The sequence below is a fragment of the Paramormyrops kingsleyae genome, chromosome 1 (assembly GCF_048594095.1).
Source record: "Paramormyrops kingsleyae isolate MSU_618 chromosome 1, PKINGS_0.4, whole genome shotgun sequence".
Lineage (NCBI taxonomy): Eukaryota > Metazoa > Chordata > Actinopteri > Osteoglossiformes > Mormyridae > Paramormyrops > Paramormyrops kingsleyae.
In genome coordinates this window covers 15,248,816-15,261,602 of record NC_132797.1, presented here as the reverse complement: position 1 = coordinate 15,261,602, position 12,787 = coordinate 15,248,816, and the positions used below count along the sequence as shown (strand labels likewise).

Sequence of the window (12,787 nt, the reverse complement as noted above, 5' to 3'; positions counted from 1 at the left end):
CATATTTTTGGTCATAAGCCCAGGTTATTAAGCACTGTACTAATTTCTGTCCTGCCCTCAAGTGCAATACGGAAACTGAGTGATGGACTTGACTTTTAGCTAAACGAACAGAACAGACATATATGGAATCCATGTGTTTTAGACATGGAAAACACCTGAACCAACAACTGTAAATCCCACTGAAAACATCTCTGCAAGTGAGGCATTGCAAATGTGCCCCCCGCCCGGGAGGTTTAGCGTGCAGGAAAACTGCTATGTATATTAAAACCGTATCTGATTCCAGAAGACCATGACCTGGAGGACTTCCTCCTGGACTTTGAGGAAGATCCCAAGTCTCACCATTCGGTGCAGTGCTCCCCAGCTCCAGGTAAGACAAGAACGTCGGACCTTCAGTTGAGGCATGGAACTAAATTCCATCCCATATGGCAGTGGTTTTTCTGTTAAGTCCTTAGGGTCCTTCAGCAAATTGTCAGCCATTCCAGTAAGAGCACACATGATTCTACTAGGCAATAAATTATCCTAGCTACCAGGCTAATGAAGACATGACGTGGCTACGTACATTATCCCTGGACCCAAGCACATGCAGATTGTAACTTTATTTGCTGTTTTTTCTTATTTCCAGTATCATGGAAATATGTTGGTATGACTAGTGCCTGCAGAGTTTTGGTCCACTGATTGATTTGTGGATCTTCTGTACTAGCTTAGCCATAGCTCTGAGATCATTATATCAATAACTCAAATGATGGCATCCGATAGTTTTTCAGGTATCAGTCAATCGCTAAGTGAAAGGTGAATGAGAATCCTATAATAACTATCTTGATATAGTAATCCAAAGAGCCTCAACTGCTGTAAGTAGCTTAAAAAACACGTTGAATTTCCAACTAAGTTACCTGCCATCTTTCATGTTTGGCTCCAGGACCATTCCGCCCCTGTTATCACCTGTTTGGGAGCTGGCTCATCCGCAGCGGGGTGTGGATCATCGTGGTGCTGTCCCTGGTCTGCAATGCCTTGGTGGCGGTCACCGTCTTCTTGTCACCCAATTTTGTGTCCCCGGCTAAGTACCTAGTTGGCCTCCTAGCTACAGCCAACAGCCTCATGGGACTCTCCAGCGGCATCCTCGCAGTGGTAGATGCCCTGACCTTTGGCAGCTTCGCCAGGTATGGTGCCTGGTGGGAGAGGGGCGCCGGCTGCAAGATTATCGGCTTCCTGTCCGTCTTCGCGTCGGAGAGCTGCATCTTCCTGCTAACGGCCGCTGCTCTAGAGCGGGGACTTTGCATCTGCAGCTCAAAGAGGGCCGAGCCCAAGTCTTCCATGGGGAGCATCAAGGTCGTCTCGACCCTGTGCTTCGTCGTGGCTCTGGCCATTACCATCCTGCCCCTGCTACACGTGGGCGAATATGGTGTCTCTTCCCTGTGTTTCCCATTGCCCTTTGGGGAGCCTTCTAGCTTGGGCTTCATGGTCGCCCTAGTGCTGCTCAATTCCCTCTGCTACTTCGTCATGACCGTCACCTATACAAGGCTGTACTGCAACCTGGAGAAGGGTGAGCTGGACCACTTCACAGACAGTGCCATGGTCAAGCATGTAGCCTGGCTGCTGTTCGCCAACTGCCTCCTGTACTTCCCCGTGGCCTTCCTGTCCTTCTCCTCACTGCTCAGCCTCTCCTTCATCAGCCCCGAAGTGGTCAAGTCCGTCTTGCTGGTCATCGTCCCCCTGCCTGCGTGCCTCAACCCCCTGCTCTACATGCTCTTTAACCCCGACTTCAAGGAGGACATGAACTCCCTCCTCAAGCGAGCCCCCCGGCTGAGGAAGAGCCAGCAAGCTAGCCTGGTCTCCCTCAACTCAGAAGACGCCGAGAAGCAGTCCTGCGACTCGACGCAGGCCCTGGTCACCCTGTCCTCCACCGAGCGGTCGGCGGGAAAGTTGCAGCGGCAGAGTGCAGAGGCCTACCGCCCACCGGTGCCATTCGTCCCATGCCGTTAGGCTGCGACGTTGGGCGACCATCTTGGGTTGAATTCGTCCCGTAGCACCAGACTCTCCCGACTGCAATTCTGAATTGCAGGTGAGAACTGTACACAAAGACAACATGCTAGTTCAGTTACGGAAAGTAGCCAGGGAAGAGGTAGGGGTCGCAAAACATTGGACCGAAGGAAAACCGAGCTCCGCTTAACCAATCCGCAAGAGCCCAAATGTCTACGTTAATCTGAGTAAGTGCTGCATTTACCTCGCTGAAGTGTTTCTCAGTATAGAGCACATAGTGAAATCTCATTTCTCCTACTCAACGTCAAATCATTCATGGGCATTAAAGCATCGATGTAAGTAACACAGGACTGGACTCTATCTTAAGTTCAAACTCATAATGAATCGTATGAAATGAAGGTACTTACCACATGTCCACATGGGGATTTTTTTTTGTTTTAGTGAGCTTTTTCTTTTCATTTTCCTGTTTTTCACATTGATGCTGTGGCTTAATAACAGATATTTACATTTACAGTACAATACATTGCTTAGCAAGTATCTCATGCTGGTTCAGTTGGAACTTTAAGTGTAAAATGTAATAAATTTATGTAACAAATTAGAAACAGAAGTCCTTAATGGGACAGGGCGAGAGTACACAATTTAAAACACATTTAATCAAGGCTTACAAGGTAGCAGTTCCAATATTGCATTGGGTCTCATTTATTCTAAGTTTTGTCACACAATCTCATCTGGGTCTCATTTGTTATCGGTGTGTCACATAACCACAATATTTGTACAAACATTTTGTAACATGATGGTTTTATGCTCTCTTTGCTGGATTCAGGGTTTTGCCAAATAGTCACTAAGTTTCTTCAGTTGGTGTTATAATGGTATCCAGCTACAAGGGGTTGCTAAGATCCTGTTTTTAATAGAACTTATTATCTGTACGTATGTCTCACTGAAGCCACGCATGTTTGTATAGTTGTACTGTGACAATCTCGTTATCCAGCATAGATTACGACAGCGATCGCTAAAATTATTTCCTTGTATGTATTTTTGATTTGATTATCGATCAGTCTTGGATCACTTGTCGGCTTAGTTTCCCAGTTCCCGTTCACGCTCTCTGTCGACACGCGTCATTTTTCTGCTTCACTGCTCCAAGATCCGTGTTTCTTTGGCCTGCGTCACCACATCGCCCTCGTCTCTGAAATCCGATCCTACGTTTGCAGGCCGTGTCCCGTCTGGTGATGACCCGTTTCCCAGAATGTTCTCCAGGTATCGAAAAGCACTTAATGGCCTCGAATGAGCTCGCTAACACAGTATCTTCATGCTAAATTGTGAAGCTGTCAGTTGACTTACAGTAAACAAAGTAGGCGTCAACAAAAGGTTGCTTGCTCAGCTACCTGAAGTTCAGAGAGGTATTGGGGATAGACCTAGCCACCCAATCGCCTTCCTTCAATGCTTCAATTCCTTGCGCTGAAACACTTATTGGATATTATGCCCTCTTTGTGGAGTCGTCATGGATATCTGACCAAAAACATATGGATAATCCGCCTTTGTAGGGTTGCTTCAATTACTGTAAAGTGATGGTGTCCCAAGGTGTGAGGTCACAGGTCACGCCTGCAAATTTGCGATGATGCCATCAAGGCTTCCCACTCTGGTCCTTCAATTGCACTTCAGAAGGCATCAAAACCCTGTCACTGGATCCTATAGATCTGTGTTTGCCTATCCGGACTTTGGGGACCCACAGACAGTCCAACTTTTTGCTCCCTCCCAGCTCCAAAATGTGGACTGTCTGGCAGGGAGCTGGGAGGGAGCAGAAACATGGACCATCTGCAGGTCCCCGAGGATTTTTAACCTATTTTAAAGTGCCAGACGAGGCACTCCGCTGTGGCGGAAATGGCATGGCAGCGGGAGAAAGCGATGGCCACGTCGAAAACAGGCAAAAGCCTCTGATGCTTCTCTGCAGTTCCTCTAAGCAGGTTACTATGAATGATCAGTGGACGTGGTTAGCGTGCCCCCCGGCTTCGATTTTCCATCCGGAACGTGCGCGCATACAACCGCAGGAAGTCGGCAGGGGTGGGGGTTGCGTACGCCACCATAATTAACCTGCCCTTGGCAGCTCCTCTGTTTGAAATGCAGATGACATCTGAAAGAGACGTCCGGCCCAAAGATAGACTGAGATGCGTCTGATTATTAGAACCAGAGGTGGACGCCCCTATGTGTCCGGACTCAATCTGCAGAGTTCTTCCATCCATTGGTTTCTTAAAATGAGCCGTTCGCTATCAACCTCCCCCCCCCCCTCCATGGACCCACACCCCCAAAATCCTTGTGCTTTTGTTCATTAAGAGTAGTTCTGGTTCATAAATCACCACACCAGTGATGCCATAAACCATGAATTGTAGTGTCTGTTACAAACCCCCTCCACCCCTGCATGACCAGGAATAGCCTGTAAATGTAACACATTTATACATTAATTGCTCGTTAGACGGTTTTATTACCCGCATAGGTCAACGAGTTGCCGGAAAACCCATCTTGCTTTTTTAAAATTGCATTTTATTAACGTGTCTTGACTTCTCTTGTTTCGTTGTTGAACAGATTCTCAGTTTGGAGGCAAACCTATTTTTTTACGATCTAGAGCTCTTTTAAGAAATTAAAGGTGTATAAATATAGAGTTGTATTTATAACTAAAGATATACGTGTAAAGGAGAGCTTTGGTGCGAATCTGAATTTCAGAGCACACAGATGAGTATTGTCTTGCTCCCAGCCCCCAGTAGAACCAGTGGTGTCTGCGCATTCTTAGGTGCTGTACATAGAACCAACCTTTTTTTATTGGTGTGTTAAATATATGTAATTTGTAATAAAGGATTTACCAAATGAGCAGAAGCCGACGTGTGTGTGATGCATTTTCTGTTCTCTGCATCTCTGTGACTTATGAACGGCGGTCTTTTGAGGTACTGCCGACTATAGGCTGAAGTATATATATAGGCTCAGTAGGAAAGGTGAGAACTGCGGTTTATCTCTGTTAAATCAGTCTGTAAAACATCTTTAAATAGCCGAGCGGATCAAAATACCACTGCTTTGGGTAATGGAAAAAACATTGCAACAATTAGACGTCCCAGTCTCCATGAGTAACGTACGTCGTCTTATAAACAATTCATTATCTGCGGCCTGATTTTATGGATTTTCCAGACATGCCTTTATAAATACATGAGTCACGTATATACAAATTCGTCTTCTAGAACAACCCCACGAAGCCAGAATACGCAAATTTCAGTGAATATGTTTGTTATCCTATCAGCTGTGACATTGTTACTGCAATTTCTGGCCAGAATGTGTGTACAAAATCAACACTTAGCTGACTCCTGCAGAGTGACACTTGCATAAACTGCATCAAGGACAGCGAGGTCAAGGGGCAGGTAATATTTCAAACACAAAGTGAGCGGTGAGGACAGTCATGCGTCTCACACATAAAACTTTTGCATGAATCACAGGGGGGATCTGATTCAACTGTCACCTGTGCATGTCACGTAAGGTGACACTTTCTTAACCTTCTGAACCCCACATGACCCTTCTGACACCGAAAATATACACCTGCTCGCAAAAGACGTGGCCATCCGTATAAAGTTACACATGCCCAGAAGCTCCTTTTCCTGACTGTGCTACACAGTGCTACAGGTGTGACACACCCACCCATAGAAAGATTTATTTATACTATTCTCTACATTTTAGAGTAAAGACAACAAAAGTATAAAATGACATATATGGAATAATGCAATCACCAAAAAAAATAAAAAAATCATTTGTTGGGGGCGGAGGGGGGAAGCTCTGTGGGTTTGGACTCGAATGAAGGTTGCTGGTTCAAATCTCGCAGTCAACAGAGTGATGCCACCACTGGGCTCTTGACCAAGGCCCTTAACCCCAAGACTGGCTGACCCTACTGTCTCTAGGTAGCTTTTGTTGTTCTCTGCTGTTCTTTGAGTGGTTTGTATCTGATCGATATGCAAAATGAAGAGGTGGTTTCAATGTTTGTGAAATTGATTGTTTTTTTGGCGGTGGGGGTGGGTTTAGTATTGTTGGTGGAGCTCTTATTCGACTGATTATAGGCACCTATGCTCATGACTGACCAATCGAGTGAGAATGTATACATGCCTTTCTCAGTTCATTTGTATCATGCCCTGAAGAAGGCACAAACTACTGCATTTAAACTTAAGGACTGCCTTGATTATACTTTTCAAGATAGAACATGCCTATAACTTCCCTCCAAATCCATTTGTAATGTGTATAGGTCAGGTGACCAGGTCATGTGCTGTAACACTCTATCCTTTGGAGACGGTTTGGTTTGTCTAGTCTTTTGTCCGGTACTGTATGTTAAGGAATATCGGCACGTCCTTCACCATTCACTGCTTCGTTTAGGAAAACGGCGATGCCACATCTTTGTTTAAATGCTGCCCTGCGTCTCCCCTTCCTTTCACACCATATTAACGGATGCGGCTATTTGTTAGTACATTTCCTGCCACCCAAATGTTCAGCGTTTCCACACATATGAAAGCAAAATGAATAAATCCATCACAGATCACCAAGGTCACGGCCCGTCTTTGCCAAAATGATCCTGAACATCTGCTGGATGTGTTGGAGATGTGTATTTCCAGCGTACCATAAATTATATAATCAATTTATTTTCTTTTCTAATTTAACTGTAAGCTCACGAAGACAAAATAATCGTTTCAAAATGCGGTTTGTATTAGTGAACACAAGTCCACCCCTCAGAAGATTTTTTTGTGGAAAAGAGAAGAAGAAGAAACTTCTGGAAGTGAACAGGAGGGAGGTGCATTTGCCTCATAACTGTGACACAAAACAAATAGCTAGCTAGACCAGTACTTTGTTGGGCATTCGGCGAGGAACTAGGCCAGATGAACACACTTCCTGGCTCAGATTGCCAGGAAGCATTTGTGAGTTGGTATAGCGCCATTACAGTCCCTACATTACACCACAAGAAGCTACTCTCTGGGAGACTGGCATTAGGAGTCACTCAATACGTAAGAAACCGACTGCTCTGCCCGACCACGGGAAAGCTTAGCACACGGCCAGGCTTCCCCCACAGAGCGCAAAATGACTCGTTGGGGTAACGGCAGCTCTAAAATCATCTCCCCCCACAATAACCAACAGCACACATGCTAATTATTCTGTTGCTCAGGCAAAAAGTAAACAGACATCTATCAAGGAGGGTATGAACAATGTGTTTACTGAGGGAGCTCTCTCCCCCCCTCCCCGACGGTTTTTCTGCCCTCAGTCCGACGCACAGGAATGCGCATGTTTAACTGCGAGTTCAGGTTCAGATGGATGCTTCGGTTCAGCTGTGGTCGAAACGCAAACCAAACCAAACAAATCGGTCGCAATTTTCCATTTGATTAAGGAGGAGCCGGTTGCGGGAGGATATGCAGGCCGTTTGCAGCACTCGGAGATGACCCAGGCTGAGTTAATTTGGACTGGACCATCTCCGGTGGTGGGCCGGCGCATCCTGTGATCCGATTCACCTCATTTCTCCCAGACAAAGAATCCTTTGCCCCTGGTCTTTTGCCGACCACCTGCTGTGGCATGGCTGCTTAGGCACCCTGCCAACATAGCACCAGATAAATAAATATTGTCCAAGGGACTCCTGCCTCTTTGCCGTCACTGAACGCTGACCTTTTTCCGTAAATAGTGCTTAAAGTAGCCCTGTGTAGCTAAGCCTTCCGTGTGGAATTTTAAAGCATGTAGTTACTCTAAAACCAATATGTAGAATGTGACCTCTGCTTAGGGACTAAGATGGATTTATCAAACTGCATGATAAGCAAAAAACTAAATAAAATAAAATAAAAAAAAAACAACAGCACCTTTGCCAGAAGGAACTGGGTGCCAAGCAGTACAAAGTATTCAGGAACTTGTATCTCAGATTTGAGTTGCAAACAGAGGTGTTGCTCCATTGAGAACTAACTTGCCATAGACCAACACTCTACTTTTCACTGCAGGAGGAGCAGTCTAGTCTAGCCAATTAAGGTCTAATTAAGGAGAAGAGGGAGCTCAGGGTATGGAGAAGCGTAGTGGGTCTGTCGAGTGTTTCTCTCTCCCCCTTTCCATTTCCTCTCCTTCTGTGTCTCTCCTTCCTTCTGGTTAAAAACCATAATTAAAAATCAGCGCTCCCGTTTTCCACATCTGCTCTTCTGATTTGGATATGCCTCAGTCCTCTTCTGGTTAAACAAACAGTCGAATCTCATTGGATATTTACTTAACAAAGCAAAGCTAATGACTTTGCATTTTCACCTGTGGCCTCCATATGTTAGAAAGTCTAAGATGTTTCATAATTTTGTAATCACCGAAGTCCTTATGAAACATCACGGCTTACGAGACCTTTCCTAAAATGGCAGCCGTGAGTTTCACAATGGCAGCATCTGGATACATTTCTCATTCACGTCACACATGTCGGCCTTGGTTGCCTGGCCTCTGTCTGTTCCAAAAAGGATGCTGCGATCATCACGTTATATCGAGGCGCGGAGAGGCATGTAGACCTCAGCTGCTTTGATTTATTCCATCAATTATCTCATGAGATCTGAAAAACCATTCAACAGTGAAGCTACCACCCAGAATCCTCCTGTGCATCCTGCCACCTAGGCCCAATAGTAGCAGATGAGCTAAGGTCTGTCATAGTGAACTGACCGCAGAGCCCAGGGGTTTGCTAGTTTGGACACTCCCTTGGTTTATGAAGCAGAAGGATTCGATTGAGATGCAGATGCAGGACGGATTGCTCTGCCCTTGAAGAACAACATGGCTGGAATCAGTTTTATTGGTAACACTTTACTTGACGGGGCACAAATATTTAGTGATAACTCAGTTATTGCTGAAGTACAAATTATGAACAAATCATGAACAAATATAGTTGCTACTTGAGATAAAAGATGCGTCACGATGTGAACAAACATGACATCAGTATTTCAGTCACTGTTATTTATTACTTGTTTCTTCAGTAGTTCACAAATGTTTACAAAATTAACAGGTATAGTAACAAATATAGTAACTGCTTGATAAAACCTATGTCATGGTTCATTAATTAATTAACATGAGCTAAGTATGTAACTAAGACTTAGTTTGTGGTTAATTAATACATAAGTAATAGTATAATACTATATTGTGCTGCATCGTGTTACTATTTTATTATGTTGTGTTGTAGTTTGATAATATTGAAAAGCCCAAAAATTTGTATTGTTGTAGAACATTTTCAATAGCAAGATATTCTAATTTGTGATATTCTTGTCACTTTTAATGGATTAATAGTCCAAAATTGGCATCGTGCAGAAAATCAGTATATTAGCTCAAATCCTTGCATTCGATAGCACAGTCATAATGATTGTTGTATTAAAGTTTACTAATCACCAAACATACAGACAACCCTGACTGGCTTTGTAGTCCACACCTTTGAAAGTGCATTAGAAGACTTGATCTCCAGACACTTATAGTTAGAAAAACATTTATGGTCCTGTTGGGTTTCAGAGCTGTCGATGATTTACTGATAAAAGATATTGCCCCCAGTATGTGTGTCATCAAGATTCATTGTTCTTCTGACTTTATCTAGCTGTTGTAAGACAGCAGATAAGACTATCGCACAAGGTCTTCTGTGAGATGGTGTGCAGTGCAATGCTCACAGGCAAGTTATAAATCATGCCCCCCTCCTCCCCAGCAGAACTTTGAAGACCTTTGTTGGTCTTTATTGACTCTCCAAAAAATCTTCCCAGTTTACTCAACTGATGTAATAATAATGAAAAAAAAAAAAAACGTCTGGAATCAGTTACTCCCCGCATTCCTGTCTTTGATTGTTTTCCTGCTCTATTTATCCTTTGCTTGTAGCTATAGCCTATTGAGAGGGTTTTGGCACAGGATCCTCATTAAGAAAGCAGGGTAAAGACAAACAGACAGCAGAATGTGATAAAGGCCATGGGCTCTCTGGCTATGGGAATCGCCTTTAATGTAATCAATCACACACAAATGATCAAAGTCCCTCCGACAAAACAATGGCGTCCCATAAAGAATCCGACCCCTCCCACCAGGAACAGTCCGTAAGATAGCAGACACGGAATGCAGCCTACACACTTCGCCAGTCTTCTAAGAACTGGGAAATTGCCCCAAGTGGTGAATTTTCAGTGCAACCCTCTGTTCACATTAATATTGGAACCCCATTACTGTCTCATTATGGTTTTACTGGGATTGCAGTGAGGGGGGGGGATTCTGGGTAGTACAGAAAGCTTGTGGGCATAGGGAGCTTACAGCGATGCCTGATGTCACGCTCAGTAGTGTGCCATCCTTACCAGAAAAGTGAACATAACATCCACCACATGTATACACAGTCTTGGTTGCCCATTCGGCGAGTTAGGCGGCTGCCTGAGGGGGCACCAACTTAGCAAGTCAATATACACTATATGGACAAAAGTACTGGGACACACCTGAATCATTGAATTCATTCTGAAGAGCTCAGTGAATTCAGGTGTGGTGAATTCAACTGTAATTAGTATTATTGCAAAGTGGAAGCATTTAGGAACAACAGGAACTCAACCATGAAGTGGCAGACTGTGTAAAGTAACAGAGCAGGGTCGCCAAGTGCTGAGGCCCATAGTGCATAAAAGTCGTCAACGCTCTGTTGACTCAATAACTGCAGAGTTCCAAACTTCCTCTGGCATTAACCCCAGCTTAAAAACTGTACAGGGGGGAGCTTCATGGAATGGGCTTCCATGGCCGAGCAGCTGCATGCAAACCTCACATCACCAAATACAATGCGAAGCATTGGATGAACTGGTGTAAAACATGTTGCCACTTGACTCTGGAGCAGTGGAAACATGTTCTGTGGAGTGAGGAATCATGCTTTTCTGTGTGGCAGTTTGATGGATGAGTCTGGATTTGGCGGATGCCAGAAGAACATTACCTGCCTGACTGCATTGTCCCAACTGGAAAGTTTGGTAGAAGAGGGATAATGGAATGGGGTTGGGCTAGGCCCCTTAGTTACAGTGGAGGGAACTCTTAATGCTTCAGAATATAGACATTTTGAACAATTCTATGCTTCCAATTTTGTGGGAACAGTTTGAGGAAGGTCCCCTGTTCCAGCATGATTGTGCCCCAGTGCACAAAGCAAGGTCCATAAAGACATGGTTAAGTGGTTTGGGTGGTTTGGTGTGCAAGAACTTGACTGGCCCACACAGAGCCATGACCTCAACCCCATCAAACACCTTTGGGATGAACTAGAACAGAAGTTGTGAGCCAGTCCTTCACGTCCAACATCAGTGGCTGACCTCATAGATTCTCTTCTGGATGAATGGGCAAAAATTTCCACACACACACTTCATAAACTTGTGGAAAGCCTTCCAAGAAGAGTGGCAGCTGTTATAGCAGCAAAGGGGGGGATCAACTCCATATTGATGCCTATGGATTTAGAATGAAACGTCATAAAAGTTCCTGTAGGTGTAATAGCAAAGGGTCCTAATACGGTGAAGCTTGCATGGGGCTCCACCAAGGCTTCAACTGGCAGGCCACTCCATCAGTGGGCACACACACACAGTCATGTAATCATTTCTTTTTGGGGGCCACTCATTCATTTCTATGGGAAAAATGCTAATGCTAACTACGACAACCTTAACCCCTACGCAGCCCTAACCATAACCTTAAGTAACCAAACAAAATGTGATTTTTTTTTTTAGTTTTTTCATTGCAGTCATGGATTTTAATAAAATAGAGTTTTCCGGTATGGGGACCAGGAAACTGGTCCCCATAAAGTAAAAAGAACGGGTATTCATCACGTGGTGGGGACATTTGGTCCCCACAAGGTAAGGTATACCTGGACCACACACACACACACACACACACACACACACACACACACACACACACACACACACACACACACACACACACACACACACACACTCACACTCAGGGCAACTTCGTGTCACTATTTCACTTAACTGCTTATTTTTGGAAAACAGAGTGGCTGGAAGTAACCTGAGTACCTCTATGAATTACCTGAGAGGGGGGGGGGGTGACACCCCCAGCCCTGGAGGTGTTAGGTCATGGTGTTACCCACAGTCACCATCCTGCCAGAAAAGAACAGCATGCTTAACATTAAATTGTAAGCAAAATCATTTAAAAATATCTTCCACAACATATAAACGCTGTTTGGACTTCAAATGGGGAAAAGTACAGGACAGATAAAATATTTGGCACAGTTTGTACGACCCTAAATAAGACTAGTTTGGGGTCCTTTAACGGCTGCCCCTAACTCTGCCAGTTGCAAGATAACAGCCTCATTGCAAATAACAACTGTCAGCCACTCCTGGCGTAACATAATGCCAGGCAGTCTGTAAAGACGTAAGAGCCCCCCCCCCACTGGTGACAGGACCCCACAGGGTTTTGTGACCACATGTACCCGTGTGGTCGTGAATCTGGAGAGTTCCGCTCTTGCTTTCCCAGTATGTACTCTAACGTTTAATAAAACTGATTCCAGAGTGACCCAAACACATGACACAGTGGAAGTACCAAGAGTCCTTTTTCTGCCACAATTTGACTTTTAAATATTGGATTTTAGAATGGGGGGAAAACATCTGTAACCTTTTTCGTGTAAAATTTTATCTTGAGGATTATTGTAAAAGCCTCTCTTTTTGCATAATAGTTTTTTAAACCCCAAAACTAATAGGCAAGACTACCAAATTTAGTTGAAGTTAGGCCAGTAATGAGTCAATAGAAGGCACATGCTTTTTCAATTGTGGATATGTACCCCTTTTTCAAAGGCAAAACTTCCTGAAGTCTTTCTCAG

At 44.4% G+C, this 12,787-nt stretch overlaps 1 protein-coding gene across 2 annotated transcripts in view; it reads left to right on the top strand.

Moving 5' to 3' along the window:
- Window positions 1-4,842, top strand: part of LOC111851501 (leucine-rich repeat-containing G-protein coupled receptor 5) — a 53,969-nt gene extending 49,127 nt beyond the window's left edge. The window contains exons 17-18 of one of the 2 annotated variants that reach the window (XM_023826499.2): window positions 287-367; window positions 917-4,842. In XM_023826499.2, the coding sequence (XP_023682267.1) occupies window positions 287-367; window positions 917-1,980 (1,145 nt within the window). In that variant the 3' untranslated portion in view covers window positions 1,981-4,842. Of the gene's footprint in view, window positions 1-283; window positions 368-916 lie in introns of both variants that reach the window. The other variant, XM_023826491.2, reaches the window with a different exon arrangement.
- Window positions 4,843-12,787: the final 7,945 nt, after the last annotated feature.